At 50.3% G+C, this 21,219-nt stretch overlaps 11 protein-coding genes across 11 annotated transcripts; 4 read left to right on the top strand and 7 right to left on the bottom strand.

Annotated features, from left to right (window-relative positions):
* Positions 1-831: 831 nt before the first annotated feature.
* Positions 832-1,374, top strand: N7525_005577 (putative NUDIX domain; the record flags this gene model as incomplete). The annotated part of the gene is made up of 1 exon (XM_002564637.2): positions 832-1,374. The coding sequence occupies one exon, from the start codon at positions 832-834 to the stop codon at positions 1,372-1,374; it is 543 nt and encodes a 180-aa protein (XP_002564683.2).
* A 276-nt stretch (positions 1,375-1,650) lies between these two features.
* N7525_005576 (uncharacterized protein) lies at positions 1,651-3,208 on the bottom strand (the record flags this gene model as incomplete). Its single annotated transcript, XM_002564638.2, has 2 exons — positions 1,651-2,931; positions 2,999-3,208. 2 exons carry the CDS (start codon positions 3,206-3,208, stop codon positions 1,651-1,653), a joined length of 1,491 nt encoding a protein of 496 aa, XP_002564684.2.
* A 288-nt stretch (positions 3,209-3,496) lies between these two features.
* Positions 3,497-3,832, bottom strand: N7525_005575 (uncharacterized protein; the record flags this gene model as incomplete). The annotated part of the gene is made up of 2 exons (XM_061213443.1): positions 3,497-3,586; positions 3,662-3,832. The coding sequence occupies 2 exons, from the start codon at positions 3,830-3,832 to the stop codon at positions 3,497-3,499; spliced, it is 261 nt and encodes an 86-aa protein (XP_061070464.1).
* A 754-nt stretch (positions 3,833-4,586) lies between these two features.
* Positions 4,587-5,810, top strand: N7525_005574 (uncharacterized protein; the record flags this gene model as incomplete). Its single annotated transcript, XM_061213442.1, has 1 exon — positions 4,587-5,810. One exon carries the CDS (start codon positions 4,587-4,589, stop codon positions 5,808-5,810), a length of 1,224 nt encoding a protein of 407 aa, XP_061070463.1.
* A 429-nt stretch (positions 5,811-6,239) lies between these two features.
* Positions 6,240-8,913, bottom strand: N7525_005573 (Zn(II)2Cys6 transcription factor; the record flags this gene model as incomplete). The annotated part of the gene is made up of 3 exons (XM_002564640.2): positions 6,240-7,871; positions 7,934-8,317; positions 8,383-8,913. 3 exons carry the CDS (start codon positions 8,911-8,913, stop codon positions 6,240-6,242), a joined length of 2,547 nt encoding a protein of 848 aa, XP_002564686.2.
* A 299-nt stretch (positions 8,914-9,212) lies between these two features.
* On the top strand, positions 9,213-9,938 carry N7525_005572 (NAD(P)-dependent oxidoreductase; the record flags this gene model as incomplete). Its single annotated transcript, XM_002564641.1, has 1 exon — positions 9,213-9,938. The coding sequence occupies one exon, from the start codon at positions 9,213-9,215 to the stop codon at positions 9,936-9,938; it is 726 nt and encodes a 241-aa protein (XP_002564687.1).
* A 583-nt stretch (positions 9,939-10,521) lies between these two features.
* Positions 10,522-11,733, bottom strand: N7525_005571 (uncharacterized protein; the record flags this gene model as incomplete). Its single annotated transcript, XM_002564642.1, has 1 exon — positions 10,522-11,733. The coding sequence occupies one exon, from the start codon at positions 11,731-11,733 to the stop codon at positions 10,522-10,524; it is 1,212 nt and encodes a 403-aa protein (XP_002564688.1).
* Positions 11,734-12,450: 717 nt separating this feature from the next.
* Positions 12,451-13,882, bottom strand: N7525_005570 (Amino acid transporter transmembrane; the record flags this gene model as incomplete). The annotated part of the gene is made up of 2 exons (XM_061213441.1): positions 12,451-13,657; positions 13,722-13,882. The coding sequence occupies 2 exons, from the start codon at positions 13,880-13,882 to the stop codon at positions 12,451-12,453; spliced, it is 1,368 nt and encodes a 455-aa protein (XP_061070462.1).
* Positions 13,883-15,217: 1,335 nt separating this feature from the next.
* Positions 15,218-16,996, top strand: N7525_005569 (uncharacterized protein; the record flags this gene model as incomplete). The annotated part of the gene is made up of 1 exon (XM_002564645.2): positions 15,218-16,996. One exon carries the CDS (start codon positions 15,218-15,220, stop codon positions 16,994-16,996), a length of 1,779 nt encoding a protein of 592 aa, XP_002564691.2.
* Positions 16,997-17,105: 109 nt separating this feature from the next.
* On the bottom strand, positions 17,106-18,174 carry N7525_005568 (uncharacterized protein; the record flags this gene model as incomplete). The annotated part of the gene is made up of 2 exons (XM_002564646.2): positions 17,106-17,926; positions 18,045-18,174. 2 exons carry the CDS (start codon positions 18,172-18,174, stop codon positions 17,106-17,108), a joined length of 951 nt encoding a protein of 316 aa, XP_002564692.2.
* Positions 18,175-18,523: 349 nt separating this feature from the next.
* On the bottom strand, positions 18,524-20,791 carry N7525_005567 (putative diaminopropionate ammonia-lyase; the record flags this gene model as incomplete). Its single annotated transcript, XM_002564647.1, has 1 exon — positions 18,524-20,791. The coding sequence occupies one exon, from the start codon at positions 20,789-20,791 to the stop codon at positions 18,524-18,526; it is 2,268 nt and encodes a 755-aa protein (XP_002564693.1).
* Between the last annotated feature and the right edge of the window lie 428 nt (positions 20,792-21,219).

Below are 21,219 nucleotides of genomic sequence, written 5' to 3'. Positions count from 1 at the left end.
GGAAGTGGGCTTATCTATCTGAAACATCGTCAAGTAGTGGCGTAACTTCGGTGTTGGGGACTAACTAATCTTGCGAGCAGACTCACCCTGGGGTATGTTTTATCATGCCTTAGTCCCTTCGAAGAGTCCTAGTTATCTTCAGCGGATAGGCCAAAGTGACAGTGATTAGTGTGGGTGTCATTGAACGCGAACCGCTATCGCACTTCCTCTTTTGTTACACGCAGGGGTGACCAGCAACGCAGCTTCACAGGTAACGGGGTCTGGATTGGATAGTTTGGTGCAGGTGAATGGAGAGAACCAGTGGTCGAGGCGGGGATCGAGTTGTCAAAGGTCGTGTCATTCGTAGTAGACACCAAATCCTTGGCAATCGAATGGCGATAAGGGACTAACCGAGTGAAGCTCAACAGAGTAGGGCATGCTAGCGAGGGAGCTATATATAACCAAGATCAGGAAAATGTTGAGTATGATCAGCAGAGGAATGTGAGCAAGACATTGTTCATAGGGAGACAAGTCGATAGGGGATGATAATGGTCAACAGCACTATGACAAGCTATTGTTTTATTCGAAAAAGCAAACAAGAATTTGGGCCCAATTCTTGGGATCGAGAGGCAGCTCAGGGTCATTTCTTAGTGTCCTTAGGAATGAGGGGTAAATATCGTCTTCACCTGTCTTGCAATCCAATCTGCCTTTTGCCAGCGAGCCTCCTGTCCAACTTGCCTTTCACACAACCCTCCAAAGCAATTTGATGAATACAACGAGTACGTCCTATTCGAACTTATATAATTATCCCCCAATCGAGACCGACCGACCGACTACGATATCCATCCATCCATGGCAACTTCGCCTACCACCACCACGCAATACACCTCAGAACAATTCGTCGAAAGCTGCGGAGCTATCCTATTCGACCTATCCACCCAAAACAAGACCGTGTGTCTCATACATTACCACGCGAAAAACGAATGGCTCCTCGCCAAGGGACGTCGCAACTGCGGCGAATCCCGACACGAGGCCGCACTACGCGAAGTCCGCGAAGAAACCGGCTATCATGCCCACCTCCATCCCGTCAGGATGTATACTCGTGCGCCTCCTATTGATGAACAGGGACATATGCCCGATAAACCTCGCTCTTACTCGGATCTCACCGAGCCCTTCATGGTAACCATGCGGCACTTAGGTGATAGTGTCAATGATGTTAAGATTATTTGGTGGTATATTGCTGCATTGGATGAAGGGTCTGGTGCTGGATCTGCTAGGGCAGAGGAGGAATTCACTGCGAAATTCTTTCCCTTGGAGGACGCGGTAAAGAAACTCAGCTTCCAGGATGATCGGACTGTTCTTCAGAAAGCGATTTCATTAGTGGAAGATTGTTAAATCAGGTGATGGGAAGCATGCATTTATATGGCAAAATTTCGAAGTCGATAACCTTACAAACTAGGTAAGGTAAGCGCTCATCTGGGATATTCCTGAGGACTTTGGGGTAGGGCTTCATACGAAAAACTTTGGCAGTCTGAATCTACGGGTGAGGTCCACTAATCAAGGGATTGTTATGTAGCAATCAGGGTGGTTTATTTCGAGTCCGTGAGCATCTCATCTCATCTCGTATTTGGGTATATCTATATCGGTAATGCTCCAGCCAAGGAACATTCCTCAGCCCTCAGATCTCTCCGGAGAGTCTTTCTTTTGACGCCACATCCCACAGAGCAACAACAGGAATGGGATCGTCGCTAGCAAGATAAATGCCACCAGCGTGAATGTCCACCCCCGGCCCATGGCAGTCAACATAGGATCGATGGCAGCTGAAGCCCCAGCCGAGAAGAAAGACCGCACCAAGTTGTTGGCAGCGGTAGCAGCAGCCGGGTTAGCGGTGTGTAGATCAACCAGCAGGGTAGATGTGGAAATAAAACCGCCAGTCTGCCCAACGCCAACGAAGAACAGAAGCACCTCTGGAGCCGCAAGAGGCGCACCGTACTTTAAAACCCAGCCAAACGCCAGCACGGTGACACTGCCGAGAACGACGAGTGGGATGGTAATCATACTACGAGCCTTCTCCACAGGGATCGAATCCTGGGTTGTGTCTTGTTCGGGACTGGTAGAATTGGCGGCTTTGTTGGCAGCCATGCGTCGATAGTTCCAGTCCAGGAGACGCCCTGTCACAACGGAGGCCACGATAGACCCTGTTCCCAGCGAGATGTAGCATAGACCAATCTCAAGCTCGTCCAGGCCGTACTGCGATGTGTAGATCTCTGTGATAGACGAGAGAACCGTCATGTTTCCACCCATGATGATTCCCGTCACCAAAAGAATGATGATCGAGTTTGGATGGAACACAAGTTTCAGGGGCTTTAGGGGATTGGGGAACTGGAGTTTGTGCTCAATGGTTTTCTTCGGCGAGTCGCTGCTGTCAGGTCGATCAAAGCTATCCTTGTCGGAAGGATCCTGCTTGTCGCCATGATGGCGAGAGAAAAGGTGAATCAAGGGCCGATTCCATGGCTGGGCAGGAGACGATCCGTCACCAACGACATTCCGGGCTGTCTCGGGGAGGAAGAGGAGGAGAGGCAATAGGAATACGCCGGAGGCGATGGTTAAGAACCAGAAGATCGATCGCCAACCCAGATATTGGGCTAAAAGACCTCCGATAATCGGACCAATGGCAGGTCCCATGAAATTCCCAGCCATCACAAAGCCCATCATCGATCCTCGTTCCTGTTTCGTGCTGATATCAGCCACCGTAGCCGCGGACAGTGCCACGCTACTGCTGATCCCGGAACTCTGCAGGCATCTCAATACAATCAGAGCGGCGTAGCTATTCTGTAAAGCCAGTCCAATGTTTGACGCGATATAGATAATAAAACAAATGATATAGGCTGGTCGGCGACCCGTTCTGTCTGCAAAGTCACCGATGAACATGGGCGCAATTCCTTGGAAGATCTATTATAGTTATCCCTATCCGTTAACATGTGGATTGTGTTATTTGCGTCGAACGGGACAACCTTACCATGTAACTTGTTACTGTCAGGTTGATCATGGATGCTGATACATTGAGGTCGTTGGCCAGTGTGTTCAGAGCTGGGAAGTAGATTTGGGCCGACAAGGAGGAAAACAGACCAGCCCCAGCGGCTGTAGCAACGATGTATCTTTTTTTGGCAGTGCTAAAGGAGCTGTACGGTGGAGGCAGAGCCTCTGCAAGCGTGACTTCCGAATTCATTACTGTTCGAATCGTTGGAACGTGTGTGAAAAGGTCGAAACAGACTGAAAGGGTTGCAATCGCAACATTTGACAATTATGTGATTTTTCTCGTCCCCTTTTCCACTCGAATCGCAGTGAACAGGTCATCGTCGATCCAGGCAACACGTAAAAGGCCACAACGCACCGTGACGTAAATTAGGAGGAGGGTTCCACTGCGACAATCGGAGGAATTTGGATGATGTGATAGAAAGTCTCGAACACAATGATCGACTGCTCAAAATTGATCCATCGAAGCGCTAGTCGTTACTTAGTGGTAGTATTTTCCACGACGCGTAACTTTCGGCAATAATGAGGCGTGGCTTTCGGCCCGGGAGGCATCGGATTCATCGGGATCACCCTACTTGGGTACTTGGGTGGATTGATATTCGGAGAACCCCTGGGCTGAAGATCTGCAGGGTTGAGACAAGCTCACATGCCGCCGATGGGCTGTCCTGATTGGCCAGTTTGTCTCCATTAGAGCCACCTGGGTCCCCTCGAGACCCACGTGCTCAGAAGCTTGTTGGCCCGTTAAAATTGCCCAGTCGATTGTCCAAAGACGATCACTTTTATCAGATCGTTCGAGAACTTCCAGCGTTTCGGCCATTTTTATGCAATGAAATCAATTGTCCTGACGTGCATTAACATTAAACTCAACAAGTCTGAAAGATGCCAGGAGTATTAGAGTATTAGAGTATTAGACTATCAAGGACAAGATCCTGCAGATAATGAAACCTAGAACCCACATCCCTGATCTTCAATCGTGATGTGCTCGCTTGGATTTCTAGTCTCGAATTATGTGATGATCTGCAAATCTCATTGTGTAATGAATTCACCATTGTGGCCAATTAACCCGCTGGCCTGAAGGCTTGTGTTGACTCAAATTAGACAAGATGCTCGTGAAGATCCACACCGGTCGATTCTATCAAGTTATATTCTATTTTTGCAGCGCGTGCAGCGGAAGGTATGATCACACCATCGTATATCGTACTCCGTACAGTGTACGTTGTACACATGGTCCCCGTTAAGCGCATAGGCCAGAACATTCACATGACGCAAGCTGAGTGTCCCCTTAGACGACCCCTGGGTGGCATGCAACGGATAGGTCAGGAACCGGGAGGCAATTACATCGATATGGGCCAATCCTGCCTTCTTGGGCGAGCCAGTACGTGCAGCACAAAACGTATACTTCTCTGCAGATCTATTGATCACTTGAGCCGGCAATATTTAAGGGAACAGGTTTCCTCGAATCAACCCGTCAATCAAGTCAATTGAAAATCCCTGAATACATTCTCTGAAGGGTTTAATTTCCTCAAGTCCAATACCACCGATACCCTCAGCTCAAATCTCAGACCAACATCATGGCTGAAAACTTCGATTCCGTGCCAACGGTCACTATCATCGGTGCAGGGCCCTGTGGCTGTGCCTTTGCAGCCGACCTGGCCAGCCGCGGAAAATCAGTCATGCTATACGCCCATCCCGATCACCGTGGTGGGACGGATATGATCGAGAAGAACGATGGCTGGTTGGATGCAGCTGGGGAGATCAGCGGAAAATTCCAGATCAAGACCACCAGCGACCTCTATATTGCCATTCGACACTCTCCTTTTATCGTGACCACCGTACCCTCATATGGACAAGACACCATCTTGACATTGCTGAGTCAATTTGACCTGAAAAACCATACCCTCATCATCAACGTGGGCAATTTCTTCTACCTCTCTGCCCGTTCGAAGATCAACGCCCATGCAATCCTCGAGACTGACATCTCCCCTTACGCCACCCGCATCCAGGGTGACACTGTCTTTGTCAAGGGTTGCAAGAAGACTCTGTCGATTTGGGCCGAGCCACCAAACACCACCCAAGTGGAGCGACTTGACCCTCAGGCCGAGCTGGGCCTCCGACACAAGGTGGAGATGATCTTCTCTCAGAAGCTAGTGTGGTGTCAGAACCTGCTCGAGGTTGGGTTGAACAACGTCAACCCAGTCGTGCATTGCCCTGCGGCACTCATGAACGCGGGCTGGATCGAGGCTACCAAGGGCGATTTCTACTTCTACGCCCAGGGGATGTCGCCCGCTGTCTCGCGCGTGACAGAAAAAGTGGACAAGGAGCGTCTGGCAATTTCCCACGCCTATGGGCTCGAGATCACACCCATCACGACCTACATGAACCAAAACTATAACAATGATCGGGAATACACCGACTACCACGACTTTGCCTCAGGCTCCGTGGTCCACAACAAGACTAAGAGCTCCCCGACCTCCCTGAACCATCGATATTTGTTGGAGGATGTTCTCTATGGCCTGGTCCCCTGGTATGAGCTCGGTGTGAAGTGTGGCTTGGCTTCGCCGACTATCAGAGCACTTATCGAGATGGCCGCGGTTGTTAGCGGCTTTGACTACTTTGAGCACGGAAGGACGTTGAAGTCTGCTGGACTTGGTGACGCCACTAAAGAGCAGGTGCTTCATGCCTTGGGTGGACCGGTGGACAAGACTCCTAGTTCTCATGCACCCTTGCCAGAATCCCCTATTGGAAACAAGATGGAGCTGCATACTCCACTGCAAACGGCTCGAGTCGGGGCGTGATAGCCCAACGTTGTTAGGAAATATGTTCGCGTTCCAAGTTGTGTACTTACTGGATTTTCCTTGTTTTTTTCTGTCTGCCTGGGTCAATTTTTCAATGATGTGCGGCCAAAATGTTGGAGTACATCTGTGGACAAATTGGGCAAGCCTTATCTCCATTTTGAAAACCCGCCAGCTTATTAAATATTGTTGTACTTATGTGTTAGATATCCCATCCCCCATGGATGCCTGATTTCACGGGCTTTGTTTGCTGGCAGACAGAGCGGTTGTTGTTTCAAAAATGATATTCGAAGACATCTAAGGACTCACTGTAGCTCTTCTATCTTGTAATGTCTACGGACATTGTCCTTGCCTTCTTTCACAGAATACCGCAAGGATTTTGGCAAGGCTCACTAGCACTAGTGACATGTTATACGGTGACCGGGTAATAGGCTAATGTGGTCTAGTACTATATGTCCCTCCATAATGCTCCATATCCTTCGCGGACGAAGCCCAATTGTACCAGTTCACCTCCTCACCCATGTCAACATGGCTATCGGCTTGTTCTTCAGAGGTGAAGTCAGTTAACACACCCTCATCAGACCATAGCCAAGGTACAACGGCCGGGGTGGCAAGCTGACCATGAGCGGCGGGGTTTATATGTCCAGATCCGAATCCCGTATTAGCCTCCATAACCGAACTGAAGTTTGTAGGTCCTATACTTGGCACTCCATACCCAAACTGTGGTTCCTCTGCTGCAAGATACTCAGGCCCAACAGCGAAAGCTGAGGAGTGTGTTTCAGATAAATTGGGAGCAGGATGCACAATTGACTGCGCTGCAGTCGGTGGATTCGACGGAGTAGAGACCGAAAACCCGGGTGTGGGTGCTTTATCTTTGTTTTCATCCCATCGTATCACTAGCTGGCGCCACTGGTCAAGGAAGAGATCTGCAGAATCTGAACCAGGTGGAAATGGCCCAGTGCTCGACGGGAGTGGGGCAAAGCGATAGCCCTGTTCCAGCTCTTCGGCAGCACGAGGGTCGTTTCTAAGCCGCCCAAATTCCATATCTCGATACTTTCTGGCCTTGGTCATCAGCTTTCGGAGTGGAATCCAGACGCGAAGATTCCTGTTCATGTGTGATTGATTCGGTATTAGCCATTGACTATGAAGGGCGACCCAGGCCCGTTCAGAAAGCGGCGACCACGGGCGTCGAGAGATCTCTAGCATCATATAGACAATGGAATACCAATGGGTGTAGGTTTGGAAAGCCCAGCGCCAGTGCCTACATGCTTGCTCATTGTTCAGGGCATGATTGTACTCGGCAACCTCGGTACTGGAAACCAATAGTCTTGTTCTCAGCTCCTCCGAGAAGTCTTCATTCGGGGAGGAGAACAATAGAGGCAGGTGGATAAGCAGAGTCATCTTAGCCATAAGAAGCCGAGCGACCGTAACTACCACCCAGTATACAATGTTCCCTGAGTCGGTTGAGTACTGAAGAAAATCTCTTTCAAGACCTTGGTATATCTGTTGCAATAAGCGACTTTGCTCCTCTAGACTCGGTGCTGCTTCTTTGAACCCGTAAGCCATCATCTGCCGCGTGATCTCGCACATGCCGAAGGAGACGCGCGCAACGGACATATCAGTCAAGGCATCGTGGGCTTGAGGTGTTTGCTTTGACTCCGGGTCGAGGTCAGCGTCATTGAGGTTAAGAGGGATTTTAGTATCGAAGCTCGCTCTTGTGATTGTGTAATCGGTTCCTTGGTCCTCGGATGCTCTCACATCCAACATGCACAGGGTCCACCAGACTCTTCGTCGCATCTCAGTCTGGTATGGACTCAGATTATTGAAGTGTGTTCCATCACGATGTATTCCCAGGGCTTGACCCATTCGGATTGCCAGTCCAGTCATCATCCACACAAAACTCGGACTGTCATGTCGGCGAGCAAGACTAAGAAATATGGCAAATGCCTGCACCAGAACGAAGTTTGGTGCGTTCAGAAAATCAGCTCTTGCAAGCGCATACTCGAGGCCTTGGCGATATTTGAGATTGAGGTCGGCTTTGGTTGCTCCGAAATTGAGCACTACCTAAATGTAGCGAGACGTGAGCCAGCGGCCGGCGAGAGTCGATTGCTCAAGAATTGGCTTACATCTTCTTCTTCCATCGATGTGATGGCAGCGTAGTAAATGGAGAACATCAAAGCCTCATTGGTCGGTGTGAGTCCCTTCATTTCACGGCCGCGCCAATCACGAACCATGTTTTTGATAGTGGGAAGGTGAACAACTTGAAAGATGATGTTGACGTTCTCGGAAAACACGTCTAGAAGGAACGGAATTTGAGAGGGGAGTGGATGGATGTCGGTTAGATTAGGAGGAAAAGGACTCAAGTTGTGCCCGAACAAGAAACCGTGGCGTTCTGCAGGGGCCCGTTCAAGCTCATGTGTGGAAGGGGTCATCCCCGGCGAAGCCTCCTCATCTGAGGTATCGGATTCCCCTGATAGAAGGCCACAAGCATCGGCCCTGAGGTCATCAATCTACAATGAAAGTTAGCTCGCTGTACACACCATGCAGTAATGTAAACAAACTAAGGTCCGCATACCTCGTCATTGACTCGAGACCAGAAGCCACTGCTAACGTACCGGCTTCGGTTGGAACCCTGGAGCACCATTCTTCCAAACTTGTTTTGCACATTAGCAGTACTAATTGAAGATACGTTCGATTGTCGATCATGCGCGGAGTTTTCGGGCGAGCCGACCCCGGATGACCCTTCAGCAGCAGAGTTAGTTGCTAATTTGGCCTGTTCCAGCTGAACACGTAGCTCTTGGACAAGGCTTTCGAGGTTGTGAAGTCTCTCCATCGCGTCTTCTGCTACTGGTTCAGCTTCCTGGGAGGCGTGTAGGTTGGATACCGCGCCGTTGAGGCGGTCGAGACGGCGAGCCCATCTTGGTGGACGGTCTGTTGGTGGAAGCACACAAGCGCTATTTGCGCGACGGCAATTAGAGCAAGGCGCTCGCTTGTCACAGCGGACTTTCCGACTTCGGCATACAATACAGCTGCGCGGCTTCAGGGATGTTGTGTTTCTGCCTGAGGGGTCAGATCTCGCATCTTTTTCGGCATTTTCAGACATCATAATCGAATCGAAGTCAAGTGATGGATCATAAACGAGTCGAAGGAATCTCGGATATCCCAGTCCTGGAAGTCTGACTCATTAGCGTAGACTGTACTCCGTGGACTGCCCGAGAAACCAGCGAGGGAAGGGGATTTCCGCTTCGATTTTCAGCCCCCATTTGAATACGAGACCGACGCCCGTTGCATTGGGTCGGATATTTTTCGCTTTCTGGATAACGCTCTGCCAAAATGTATATATATTATGAAGTCCATCGTCCGATCCAAGACACTTGAAAGGAATCATCCACCTCACTTTAGACGATGGCGCCAAACACCAAGTCCGTTGCATTCTTTGGAGCTAGCACGGGCGTTGGCCTTGCTGCCCTCAAACACACCCTCGCTGCCGGACACAAGTGCATCGCACTGTGCCGTGAGCCGTCAAAACTCACGGGCATCTTCCCTTCAGGGTCAACACCAAATCTGAAAGTCATCAAAGGCAATGCACACAATATCTCCGCTGTGTCCCAGTGTATCCAAACCGACGATGGCCGCATCGTCGATGTTATCGTGTCCACCATCGGCGCCAGGCCACGCGGAATGACTGTCGACGATCCGGACGTCTGCAAGAAAGGCGCGGCAACTCTCCTAGAAGCTCTAGCCCAGCTTCGGAGCACCGGTATTAACGGAACTCCGCACATAATCGGTTTCAGTACAGCGGGCTTCTCCCGCTTCGGTCGCGATGTTCCTATCGCTATGGTGCCCATCTATTGCTTGTTTGTCAGTGTCCCCGGGGCAGACAAGGTAGTCATGGAAAACCGTTTCGCGCAGAGCGGGGAAGCATTCACAATACTTCGCGCGAGCCACCTTGTTGATGGCGAGTCGAACAAGGCTATCCGTGTGGGCATCGAGGATCCCAAGACTGGTCCGGAGTCTAGGGCTATTGGCTATACTATCTCTAGGGAGGATGCAGGGAGGTGGCTTGCTGAGAACCTTGTTTTGAAGATGGACGCAAAATTTTTGAATAAGAATGTGACTGTTACATACTGATGCGAATGAAACCGGACTCCGATGAAGTACCCCGTATAACAACATATTAGTATATATCAATATATAGGTTGATTGGCTTCTGCGGGAATCGAAAGCAAGTTATTCGGTAGCATATGACGATCTTGTAGTGGGTTCCAAGGTGCTTAGGCTGCTGGTAGGCGTAATTTATTTGGTACTTCATCCATCACTCCTGTCTAACCCTTCTCCTGCCTACATGGTGGGGATAAACTGATGCCTGCAATCTGCCCGACTTTGTGTCTTGAGCAAGAAAATTTGAAGGCACCTTGTGTGTTTCTGCTGATAATATCGACTATTCTTCCAGGTACCAGTAATACTTCCCGGGATCATCCCAATGTTCCTCCTATTGCTTTATCGTAACCAACCTCCTTGAAATCCATGCCCTCGAGATAGGCTGAGTTCATGGGCCCCATTGAAAGAGACAGTTGGGGATGTATTTCCTAAAGAAGTTGCTGTAACTTCCACCCATACGACCATCCAGGTCGGTGATAGGAGCACGGAGCTTGCATTAGGCTTACATACGGAAGGGTGCCGGTTCCACCCAGTTGTAAGAGCCGGATATTATTTATCTCTGTATGAGGGCCCCGGCGAAGGGGTCGGTGCAGTCCACATGGGGGACCAACTTGCGTCGTAAGAAGTCGTCGAAGTCAAGGTTATTACGGCCGGGAATGCCGCAGAAACGCTGAATCATGCAAAATTTAACCATAATCAGGTCTTCGTCATTTTTGATCCTGGAATTGACGAGGTGCAGCAGCTCGAGGCCGCGCAATATCGGTGTCGTGAGTAACCCATCACTGTTATCTTTTGATTCAGAGCTAAACGTAGTATTTTTCAAACCGCAATGTCTCCAATTTTCAGAATCGAAGGATACCCACTCACTGTGGGTATTATCATCACGTCTCCGGGGTTGGTGATCAATTCCGGGGCTCCTTTTACACAAATCATGTGCGAAAATCTGCCTGCACTCGTCATAGAAGTAAAGGAGACAGGATGCACTGCAGGGTCGCAACTGATATAAGAAGTAATTGAGAATGCGAGCAGGGGTGGCGATCCTGCTATTCAGAGAGACAGAATCGTACGATTCGAGGCAATAGACGTTGCAACAGTATTGGAATCGATAAAAAGCCCACATCAGTTGTGTGTCGTTTGTCCTGCTCAGACACTCTTCAATTCTGGGAATCAGTGAGATACATCCTGTCTTACTGAAAGTTTCTCCAATCTCGACTCCTTTTGTCTTGGTGAGATTACTCGATGTTCTTTTCACGAAGCATTGCATCAAGGGTTGAACAATCGAGCAGTGAAATTTGACCATAGACCTGGCTTCTTCCATACTGAGTAATTTGTGTAGAGGATTAAGCGAAGTTTGAGCCAATATTGTGTGGTAGTACTGGAGGATATCTTCAGCTTCTTCTGGGTTGTTTGGCGGAGCTAATTTTGACGAGCTGGACATCTGAACGGCGTATGCATCAGCAAGTGCATTACCCAATGTTGCCTCCAGGCTTCCACAGAGTATTGTCTTCCGATCTAGTTGGTATTGATGGAAGTAAATAGGAGAGGCTTGCACCAGGGCCTTCAGACTGTCGATTTCCACTATCAAAAGAATATGGCGTCGGAGCTCAGCAGGTAGGGTCTCCAACGAAGGGACCTGAGAGACTTTCGAAGCCCGCTCGGTCTCAGTCACCTGAGGCAGGTTATCATTTCCATTTGGAGGGACAACACGTCTCGCTTTGAAAGAAAATAGCCTCTTCAAGCTCTTCCTGAGTTTTCTGAAAGGCATGGTTGCGGACTTGAAGTGGATGTGTGAGAGGCAGTGGCTGTCGTAGGCACAAACAATAGAAAGAGTCACGTTGGCCTAGAAGAGTCTTCTACTCCATCTACAAGCTTCCCGCACACTGGGGGAAGAAAGAAGGAAGAAAGTTTTATCATTCACTCCAGCAAATGTAGGCCTTTTATAGGCCGCATGTAGCAAACAAACACTCAGTCTGCCAGCAAAAACAGGCGTCTACGGGAGACGGGACCATCTCTACAAAGACGTCCAAAGGTGACATACAGATCTCACTCTAAGTTCCTAACCACCTCAGCTATACCGAATACTATTTGGACTGGAATGTGCCCGATACACCGTCGAGTAGGTGAGCATTGCTATTATGACTTGTCATATAAGATCAATGTGCGGCGTAACTTACATTCAAGGTCAATTGCTTAGAGCCTAATTTCCCACGAGGACTTCCATGTCTGTAGATACGAGGTGTATACGTACACACGGACTTTTGAAAAGGCAAGGTATACCTTTCTTGGTCTTAAGAGGTATAATCTAGGCAAAATCAGGACAGGCAATCGTGTTAAGATAATGTATTCTATTATTTATATTCCAGAGCCAGCCAGTGCGCTCTTGGCATAGTCTATATGCAGTGTATATATACAGTGTGCGTGACGTCAATAAGATGAAGCAATAAAAAGCAGTATAAAGCGCGATGAAGCAAGATGGAGTCATCTAAGTATCAGTGTTGGCGCAGGTGAAGCTGTTGCTGTTGGCGTTCTTGCTGATAGACGTGCCAGAAGCATATAAGCCAAGAACGCACAGGGCCAAACCGAAGCAGGCAATGCCGATGTTGAGAATGGTGAGGAGAATCTTCCGGGGAGAGGCGAACCACTCGCCGCGGTTGAGGTGGAGCCAGTAGATACCGGATAGACCGTAGCTGAACCAGGAAGCGAAAAGAGCACTGATCAAACTGTTCAGGTCGCTGAAAACAGGAATAGCCTCGGAGATAATCCACGCAACAACCCAGCAAGCCACACCAAGACCAATCCAAAGACCGACGGAACGCTTGTTGCGCTGGTGCATCAGATCCGATTTGGCACAGAGGCGGAAGTAGATGTACTTCAAGCCAATATGGCCGTTGACAACACCGGCACCGACAATGGTGGGGATAGCAACACCGTAAGCGATCTTGCTCATCAGGGGTCCGGCGGAGGTGAGGGCGGGGGAATGCACATCCGTGCCAATGTAGAAGTAAATCACAACGGCGGCGGACAGGTAGAGGGCGATCTCAAAGCCCTGGAGCATGAACAAGGACTTCTTGAAATCCTGGGGCGTCTCCATCTCGGCAATCAAACCGAAGAAAGCGACGTGGGCGCAGTAAGCGAAAACGATGTTTGAAACAGACTGGAACGCGGTGTACAGGTTGGTCTCGACTGTGGCCTGGATTACACGATCGGGGTGGCTCTGGACTCCCACCGAAACCATAGTGATGACAACAGCGCTCAAGATGCTGAGGAATGATGCAAATGAAATCCAAGTCATGCCCTTCATTGTACGGGGGATGGACAGGAGGAGCGAGATAACCATACCGACGACACTGAACACAATGGAGCAGGCGCCATGGTTGGTGAGTGTGTTCATCATGACGCGGAAGGTCAGGATGTGGCTGCCCATGACGAAGATACAGAAGAGGAACTGGCCAGTACCGAACAGCTCACGGCCGAACTTGCCTAGCAAGATCTCGCCGGCATCACCCAGGTTTTGAATATGAGGGTACCGTTCGCGGAAGAGGCCAATATTGTAGCCAGTGTATGTTGCGAGAATTCCAAGGCCGACAATCAGGATGACACCAGGGACAAGGCCCAGGGTAGCGACGGCTGCGGGCAGCGACAACACACCCAGTGAAACTGACTCACAAATCATGAGCAAGCCACATTGCCTGAAGACACCACTCGTTAGCACGGTTGATAAAGCCTCTGTTCCCGACGATAGACTATACATACCACCACTTCAAGGTCTTATACTTAATCTCAGCGTACTCCTCGTTGCCAAACGCATCGTGGACCTCACCAGACTTGAGCTGGCCCTCCTCATCCAATGGCAGATCCTTCCGCTCAGCGATCTTATCCTGCTCATAAGCAGGTGGTGCTGTGTTGACCTCCATGGATGTTGAAGATGGGGGAAAGGCAGAGGTTAAAGGGGGGTTAGTGAGGTTTAGTTAGGGTCAGTGGGAGATGTGGCCCTCTTATTCTAAGGCTTCCCCGTTCTCGCGTGCCTTTCCTAAGCAGGGAATTTTAGAAAATTGCCCCACGGGAAGAAATGGAAGGTTCCGCAGAAATTCGATGCAACCCCAACGGATCCACCAATGACTGTGTCCGAATCCGGCGGGTTTGCCTTGCTGACTCATTCTAATTGGTGATAACTAGAAATTGGTTTGTAAAAGCTAATTATGTACTCCGGTAATTCTGCCCAGGTGCTCCAGTTTAAACTGGGGGGCCACAGTCCCACCTGATCGTTTCGTTGAAGATCGCTATTATTTGGTTGGAGACCGTTGAAAAAGCAGTAATGTATCTTCATATATATAGATATGTTATTAAGACGCTGTAAGCTGTGGCTTTTATTCTTATATCGAATAGCCTTTTTTTCCCGGGCCTAGTTTCTTCACCCGGACTCGGCGCGGATTCGGAATTTTGCCTTTCTCACCGAGTCACCGAGTGGCGACTCAAAACGCCCCACCCGAACTCCGGAGGACAGAGCCAACTCCGGTTTTTGGCTTTCTTAAGAGGCTGGGTACATATACCCGATACTAATTAAAATGGCCCCGTTATTTCCGCCTAGTATTTTATCCCCCGGATTATAGATCATGTCTAACACGTGGTGGTTCTACGTCGAGCAAGCTCTAACGTTTTGGTCTTGTGATGTTAATAACATGCGATAAACTGCCAAATTGATATCCATAGAAATTGATTGACTGGTCCTCTTGGGAACATATAGATTTTGTATTAGACCAGAATATTGACATTTGCTTCATCTTGGCGTGGCCTGTCCCCCTGTCGTCTCTTCGATTGTTCAGTTGGGGTATCAAGTAAATAGACGTTGGGGAACTCCAGACTACCCCAACCTCAGGAGAACGATACGGAGAGATGAAAAGTCCGGAGAAAGTCTATGTTGTAGCAGAGGCACAGCGAACACGGGGTCACAGCACTGACCTCGAGATTCATTGATCAAACATTGGTTGTTCCCGGGATCGGCCCATAATACTATGCATATGTCAGCAGGTGCAGGTGCAGGTCTGTACCTGCCGTTCTTGGACTAGTGAATCTTGGAACATTCGTTGGCCCAAATTCGGATTAGCGTGGACTTTTGTCACCGCATCGCAAGTCAGACACGAACGCAACGGGTCTAGCCAAGCTACTCGTGGATTTTGGACTTTGATATCAATATACAAGAAAGGGTTCATTCCATACCATCCCGGCGACTCTGTGCATCGCTATATGGCATGACTCCACAGCCGCCATCCATCAATCCTTCAACATGGCAGCCATCACCACAGCCTCTATCAGACATGGAGGGTATGCTGGATGCAAATGACCCAACCGGGTTCATGCAAGAAGACCCTTATCCTGGTATAAATACTGACCATGAATTCCAACCATTTCTCTCAGACATCGGTGGTCTAGAATGGTCACAGTGGACAAATTATGAGTCACACCTCGTATCAACCGCCGATACACAACGCGGACATCAAGAACATGAGGGACTGAAGGCCCCAGAAAATGTATACGATTGTTCTCCAACTTTAGCAGAAGAAAATGTTGACCCATCCTTGTTGCAACCAAACCTCACCAATGTCTCACAGTGGCTTGATGGGGCATATCGTCCTCCCGTGTCATGCGCCCATTGTCGTAGGCATCGGCTGCAATGTCTGATACTTCGCACCACGCCTGCCAATCCAAATCCCAGAAATGCCTGCTCAAGCTGCGTGGCCCTTTTCCGGGAATGCAGCTTAGCAAAGGGAGAGAAACGCCTCCCGTCGGGCTTTGAAACTTTCTCTCCGGTGTTGGGTCATCTCCACGGTGTGCCAGAAGATGGAAATCCGTTGCCCGCTACCACTGTGGACAATGGTGATGAACGAAAAGAACCCAAACAATTTCTCAGAAAAGGAGCTAGAGTTCTCCGTGAGTGGTTCTATCAAAATCAAGATTATCCTTATCCAACAGATGCACAAAAGAATCAGATGGCCCACGAGACTGGCTTCTCCCAAAAGCGCATATCAACCTGGTTTGCAAACGCCCGTCGCCGTCAGAAACAAAAGATCCAGAGTGTGGGACTTTCTTCGACATCCCGTACCCGCTCGGGCTCCCCCATGGTCAGCAGCACGCTGTCTTCCCTAACTCCTATGGAGCGATGGCAGGCTTCCCCGCCAGAAGATGAACCTGTTCCAGAAACAGCAATTCAAAATGCCATTGCCTCCGGCTCGGTAGAGCCGGACGACAGCATTGACCCGTTCCAGCTCGATGGGTCTGCCATGGATTTCTTCAATTTCGACGAGAGCTCGTCGCACTTGGCGTCCTCGGTATCGAGCATTGGGAGCAAGGCATCCGAGACATCTGATAGCGCCTCTTCAGCATGGAGCTATCATTCCTCGGCAGACACGGGGCTGCCATTCCCACTACTCCCCAAACAAATCAAACCCAAACGCATTCGAGGACGGCAACGAGCAGCCGTAGACTATCATTACCAGTGCACTTTTTGTACGCAGTCTTTCAAGAAGAAACACGACTGGGCCCGGCACGAGAAAAGTGTCCATCTCACTCTTGACTCCTGGGTCTGCACGCCAAATCTTAACGACGTCCAACAAGCGTTCGAACTCCAATTTTCTGAATGCCCTTTCTGCGACGTCCTCTTCCCAACGCCTGCCCATTGGGAAGAGCATGAATTCCAAGTTTGTGCCGATAAGCCTGCCCAAGAGCGAACATTCAGTCGAAAGGATTATCTATGGCAGCATCTGCGCAAGTTCCACAGCTGCACCAAAGTCCCCGTGGCTGACCTGGGAGCCTGGCGCGGATCGGGCGTCAACGTCGAAAGCCGATGTGGATTCTGTGGATGTTCACTGTCCACCTGGCCAGCTCGGGCAGAGCATCTGGCCGGTCATTTCAAGAAAGGGTCTCGTATGGATCAATGGCAAGGTGATTGGGGTCTGGATGCGTCTGCCTTGGGTGTCTTACGCAACGCGGTCCCACCATCTCAGCGAGCTATCGCAAACATGTCTATTTAGCATCTATCAAAAAGTTGTATACGAATAATGAAATAATAATCACATAATATATGCCATTGAAATGCTCATACCGCGCTGATCGTTAACGAAGCTACATACTCAAGCTACTCTAGTATGTCGTAGTCTGCCATTCGCGATTGTACCAAGTCCCCATGCCCAACATAAACAGCAGAAGGCTACCATCCCTCACAACATCTTTGAAAAGCTGCACTCCCATTCCCATACCACCCGACTGCCCACCAAGCAGCACCTTACCGCCAGTCAACAGCAGCTCTCCCGTCATAAAGATCGCAAAGGGATTCTGTGCAGTCGCAGGCTTGGGCGGGGGACTACCGAACAACGCAGCCGAAGTCCCAATAATGAACAGCAGGTAAACAGCAACCGCCAAAGCAAAAACGGTGTGCAGCGTCTTCCAAATCCGAGTGCGCTTCTGCTCCGCCTCTGTCGGCGGCGTCGCTCCACCCAGCATAGTGGCAATGAAAGGCGGCACGCCGAGCATTGATGCGATAGCAGCGGGTGAGAATCCGGGCGTGGCTTGGTTGCCAGGTGCTCCTGCCGGGGCATTGGGGCCACCGCCGGGCATAGCACCCATGAGAGAGTTCAAAAGTTCGACGGTGGGGTCTTCGGCGTGGTCGGGCGGCTGGCCCTGTCCTTGGTCCTGTGCGGATTGTCTCAACATTGCGCGGAACGCTTCTTGGTGTGTCTGGATGTCATTTGGCGCTTGCGGGTCGGGATGCAGGCCCTGGCCTTGTTCCGGTGCGGATTGTCGGAGCATTGAAAAGAACGCTTCCTGCTGGGCGCGGATCGCCTCCGGTGATTGCATGTCTGGTTGAGGCGAGGGTGAGGGTCGGAACTGGGGATTTTGCGGTGCTGGAGAGGGAGAGGCGGACATTGCGCGCTGGGTCTGAGGGGATGGAGAGACTTCGCGGTCTGTTGTAGTTGACTTTGGTTAGCCTTGTTTGTACTGGCGTGGCTGATGAGAGGGTATGTCTGCTTTGGTATCGGGGGCTCCTTGGCTAGAGCCGGGGATGCGGTTTTCGGTTCTTACCAGCTTGCGGCGTGCGTCCACTGAGACTGGTGATTTTGTCCAGGCGTGCTGAGCCTCCTTCCTTGATCTTTGCCTCGCGGCGCTCGCGGCGCAGGCGGGCAGATCGCTGTGCTGGTGATTCGTCTGCCATCGTTGCGGGATCTTCGAAAAGCTGATTACAGCTGCTGGGACTGGGAAATGACGGGGATGGGTGTGCTAGATATTAGCGATAATAAGTGGGATGTTGTTCGGCGAAGGTGGCCTGGATGTGGCCGATCAGCCCCGGCTGTTTAGTCCTGTGGCGATAAGAACACCAGCCACAACACTTCCTCTACAAGCTTGGAAGAATCAACAACCACACCTGGCTGTTTTTATTAAAATTATTCACTTATCAAATAATGCATTTTTCTCAAGCTGTCTTCAGCTGCTACACAATATCAAGCATGCACAAGGAACTTTGAACTTTGTTCTGAGCTCTACTTATATACAGACGTCTATATTCAATAACAAAAGTCCTGCACAAGTCGAGTATACACCTTCTCAAACTGTTGAAGACTTTCAACTTCAACCCATTCCTCTTTCGCATGGAGGCCCTCTCCTGCCGGGCCATACACAATGGACGTGATACCCACAGCACCGAGCAAGGCGGCATCAGTCCAGAACGGGCCAGCCTTAACAGCAGGCTTGCTCCCCAGCACAGCAGTGGTACAAGCAGTTGCTTTCTCCACGAACGGATGATCAGCAGCCACCTTCTGTGTAGGGCGCGACATGGTAATGCGCGGCTCAGAGTATTTGAACCCAGATTTCTGCTCGGCGATCTCTTTCAGCAGTGCGCTGATGTCTCCTAGGATGGACTGTTTCGTTTGGGCTGGAACAGTGCGGAATTCGACGGTGACAGTGCACTTTCCCGGATAGGATGAAGGCTCTTCACCACCCCGAATTAAGCCACAGTGTAGCGAACCCTGACCCAAGAGATCGTCTACTGGAAGCTGTGATTGGTACTTCTCCAAAGCCTGCAAAAAGGATCCGGCATACAGGATGGCATCTTCTCCTGATGCAGGGTCGGACCCATGCGCAGCAACCCCTAGGATATCGACTTCCACCCACACGAATCCCTTGTGGGCAGTAAGGATCGCGCCTTGGGTTGGCTCGGGAAGTACAGCAGCATCAGCACGCCAGCCAGCCTCAATAACATCGTGAGTTCCCTGTGAAGCATCCTCTTCGTCTGATACTGCAGCCACTATGACATCACCCCGAGGTACGCGGCCGCTAGCTTTGGTTGCTGCAAGCGCAGCTAATCCTGCAGCCAAACCCCCCTTCATATCGAGGCAGCCCCGGCCAAAGACAACCTCTTTGCCATTCTTGGTTCCAATACATCCGGACAAGGGATCTTCCTCGTAGCTGGAGAGACTAACTGTGTCTGTGTGGCCGTTGAACATCAGAGACTTGCCACCTCCGCTGCCTCGCAAGACTCCCACAATGGATGGTCGTCCAGCGACCTTCTCAATCCAGTGATACTCAATGTCTCGATGGGTGAACCAGGCGGCCAGGTAGTTTGCGATTTCGGTCTCACCCACGCCGTCTGTTACAGACAAGGTTGGGTTGGAAGAGTTGATCTGAGTGAGAGTTTGGGTTAAGCCCACGACATCGTCAACGGAGACGTCTTTTGGGACTGGATACTCGCGCGCACCTTCAGTGCTTAGAAGAATGACCACAGAATCCTTGTTGAGAAGTGAGCTGGCCTCTTTCGATGTAGCCAGTCGTCGCAGTGCAGCCAACGATGCACCTCCACATGGGCCAGCAGCCACAGCCTTGGAAGTCAGATATTGCACAGCACAATGGCTCTCATAGGATGAGACGGTGACGCAGGCATCAACCAAACGCTGCAGATCGGGCCAGGCAGTAGAAGATACTGTCCCACAATCCATACCATCCATAATCGTAGAAGAAGTTCGGACAGTAACCGGCTTTCCAGTAGTCAAGCTAGAAGATAAACAGGCAGCCGTGTCAGGCTCAACGGCGACCACAGACATGGGCGTGCTCTGTGACTTGCAATGCTTCGCGACTGCATGCGCTAAGCTGCCCACCCCAGCAGGGGTGATCATCATACTACCCAACAGACCAAGCCGAGAAAGTTCATTCTGGACTTCGTGCATCATGGTAGAATATCCCTCGACGATCCACGAAGGGACATCTTCATACCCCTCAAACGCCGTATCCTGAATGATAATTACACCCTGTCCCACACGCGTCTCATCCACAGCCTTCTGCACCGCCTGATCATAATCGCCCTGAACAACAATCAACCGAGCCCCTTCTCCAGTGATAAGATCCCGAGTCCACTGGTTCAGAGACCGAGGAACGAAGATCCGCGCCTCGATGCCGAGAAGTCGAGCCATAAACGCAACCGCCCGTCCGTGGTTTCCCATCGAGGCAGTCGACAAGATAATTGATGCTTCTTTCGCTCGGTTTGAGAGTTCATCGAGCGAGACCGTAGAGGGCAGGCCGAGTTGCGCTGCAATCGCTCGGAAACATCCCCATGACGCGCCCAAAACTTTGAATGAAGGTAGGCCGAACCGGCTGCTCTCGTCTTTCACGAGAACGTTGCCAACGCCTAGCTCAGCGGCGAGCTCTGGGAGTTGGACTAGTGGGGTTGGAGCGTAGTTGGGGAAGGATTGGTGGAATGCCGTTAGACCTTCGATTTGCGGGGAGGCACTGCTCGCATTTGCGGCCGCGGGGTTGAAGTAGATTGACCGTCGTGATGACATGTTGATATATGTTTGATATGCTTAGTAGGTAATTGATCTGTGCACATTGCAGATACTTTATTTATTGCCGTGTCATTGCCTGTAATCTGAGCCTTCTGAAGACATCGCGCCTTCTGACGACACGTCGGGTTGAGTGATGTCGGATCAGGTGGGCACTGCGCCTTCTCACAACACCGACGCCTTTAACCTTTTTCTTTTCTTTTGTGGGAGTTTAGTGGAAATCTTTAAGGGCCTACATTCTCTTTGTTCCATTTGGCAGGATCCTCTATATCGGAATCTGCGCTAGCGCTTGTACACAGTTTGGTATAAATGTACGACCCGAATATCTTGGAGTTTTCAATCTCAGTATACTTGTTTCTGTCTAGATAATCATGGCAGCCTTCCCATATAGCATAATTTAATTAGGTCTGCTTAACGCCAAGATAATT

This window comes from Penicillium rubens, assembly GCF_028828025.1.
Source record: "Penicillium rubens strain IBT 27055 chromosome Unknown utg000002l_segment0_segment0, whole genome shotgun sequence".
Classification (NCBI taxonomy): Eukaryota; Fungi; Ascomycota; class Eurotiomycetes; order Eurotiales; family Aspergillaceae; genus Penicillium; species Penicillium rubens.
Note: the sequence above shows the minus strand (reverse complement) of the source record. Positions and strands in the feature narration are given on the sequence as shown.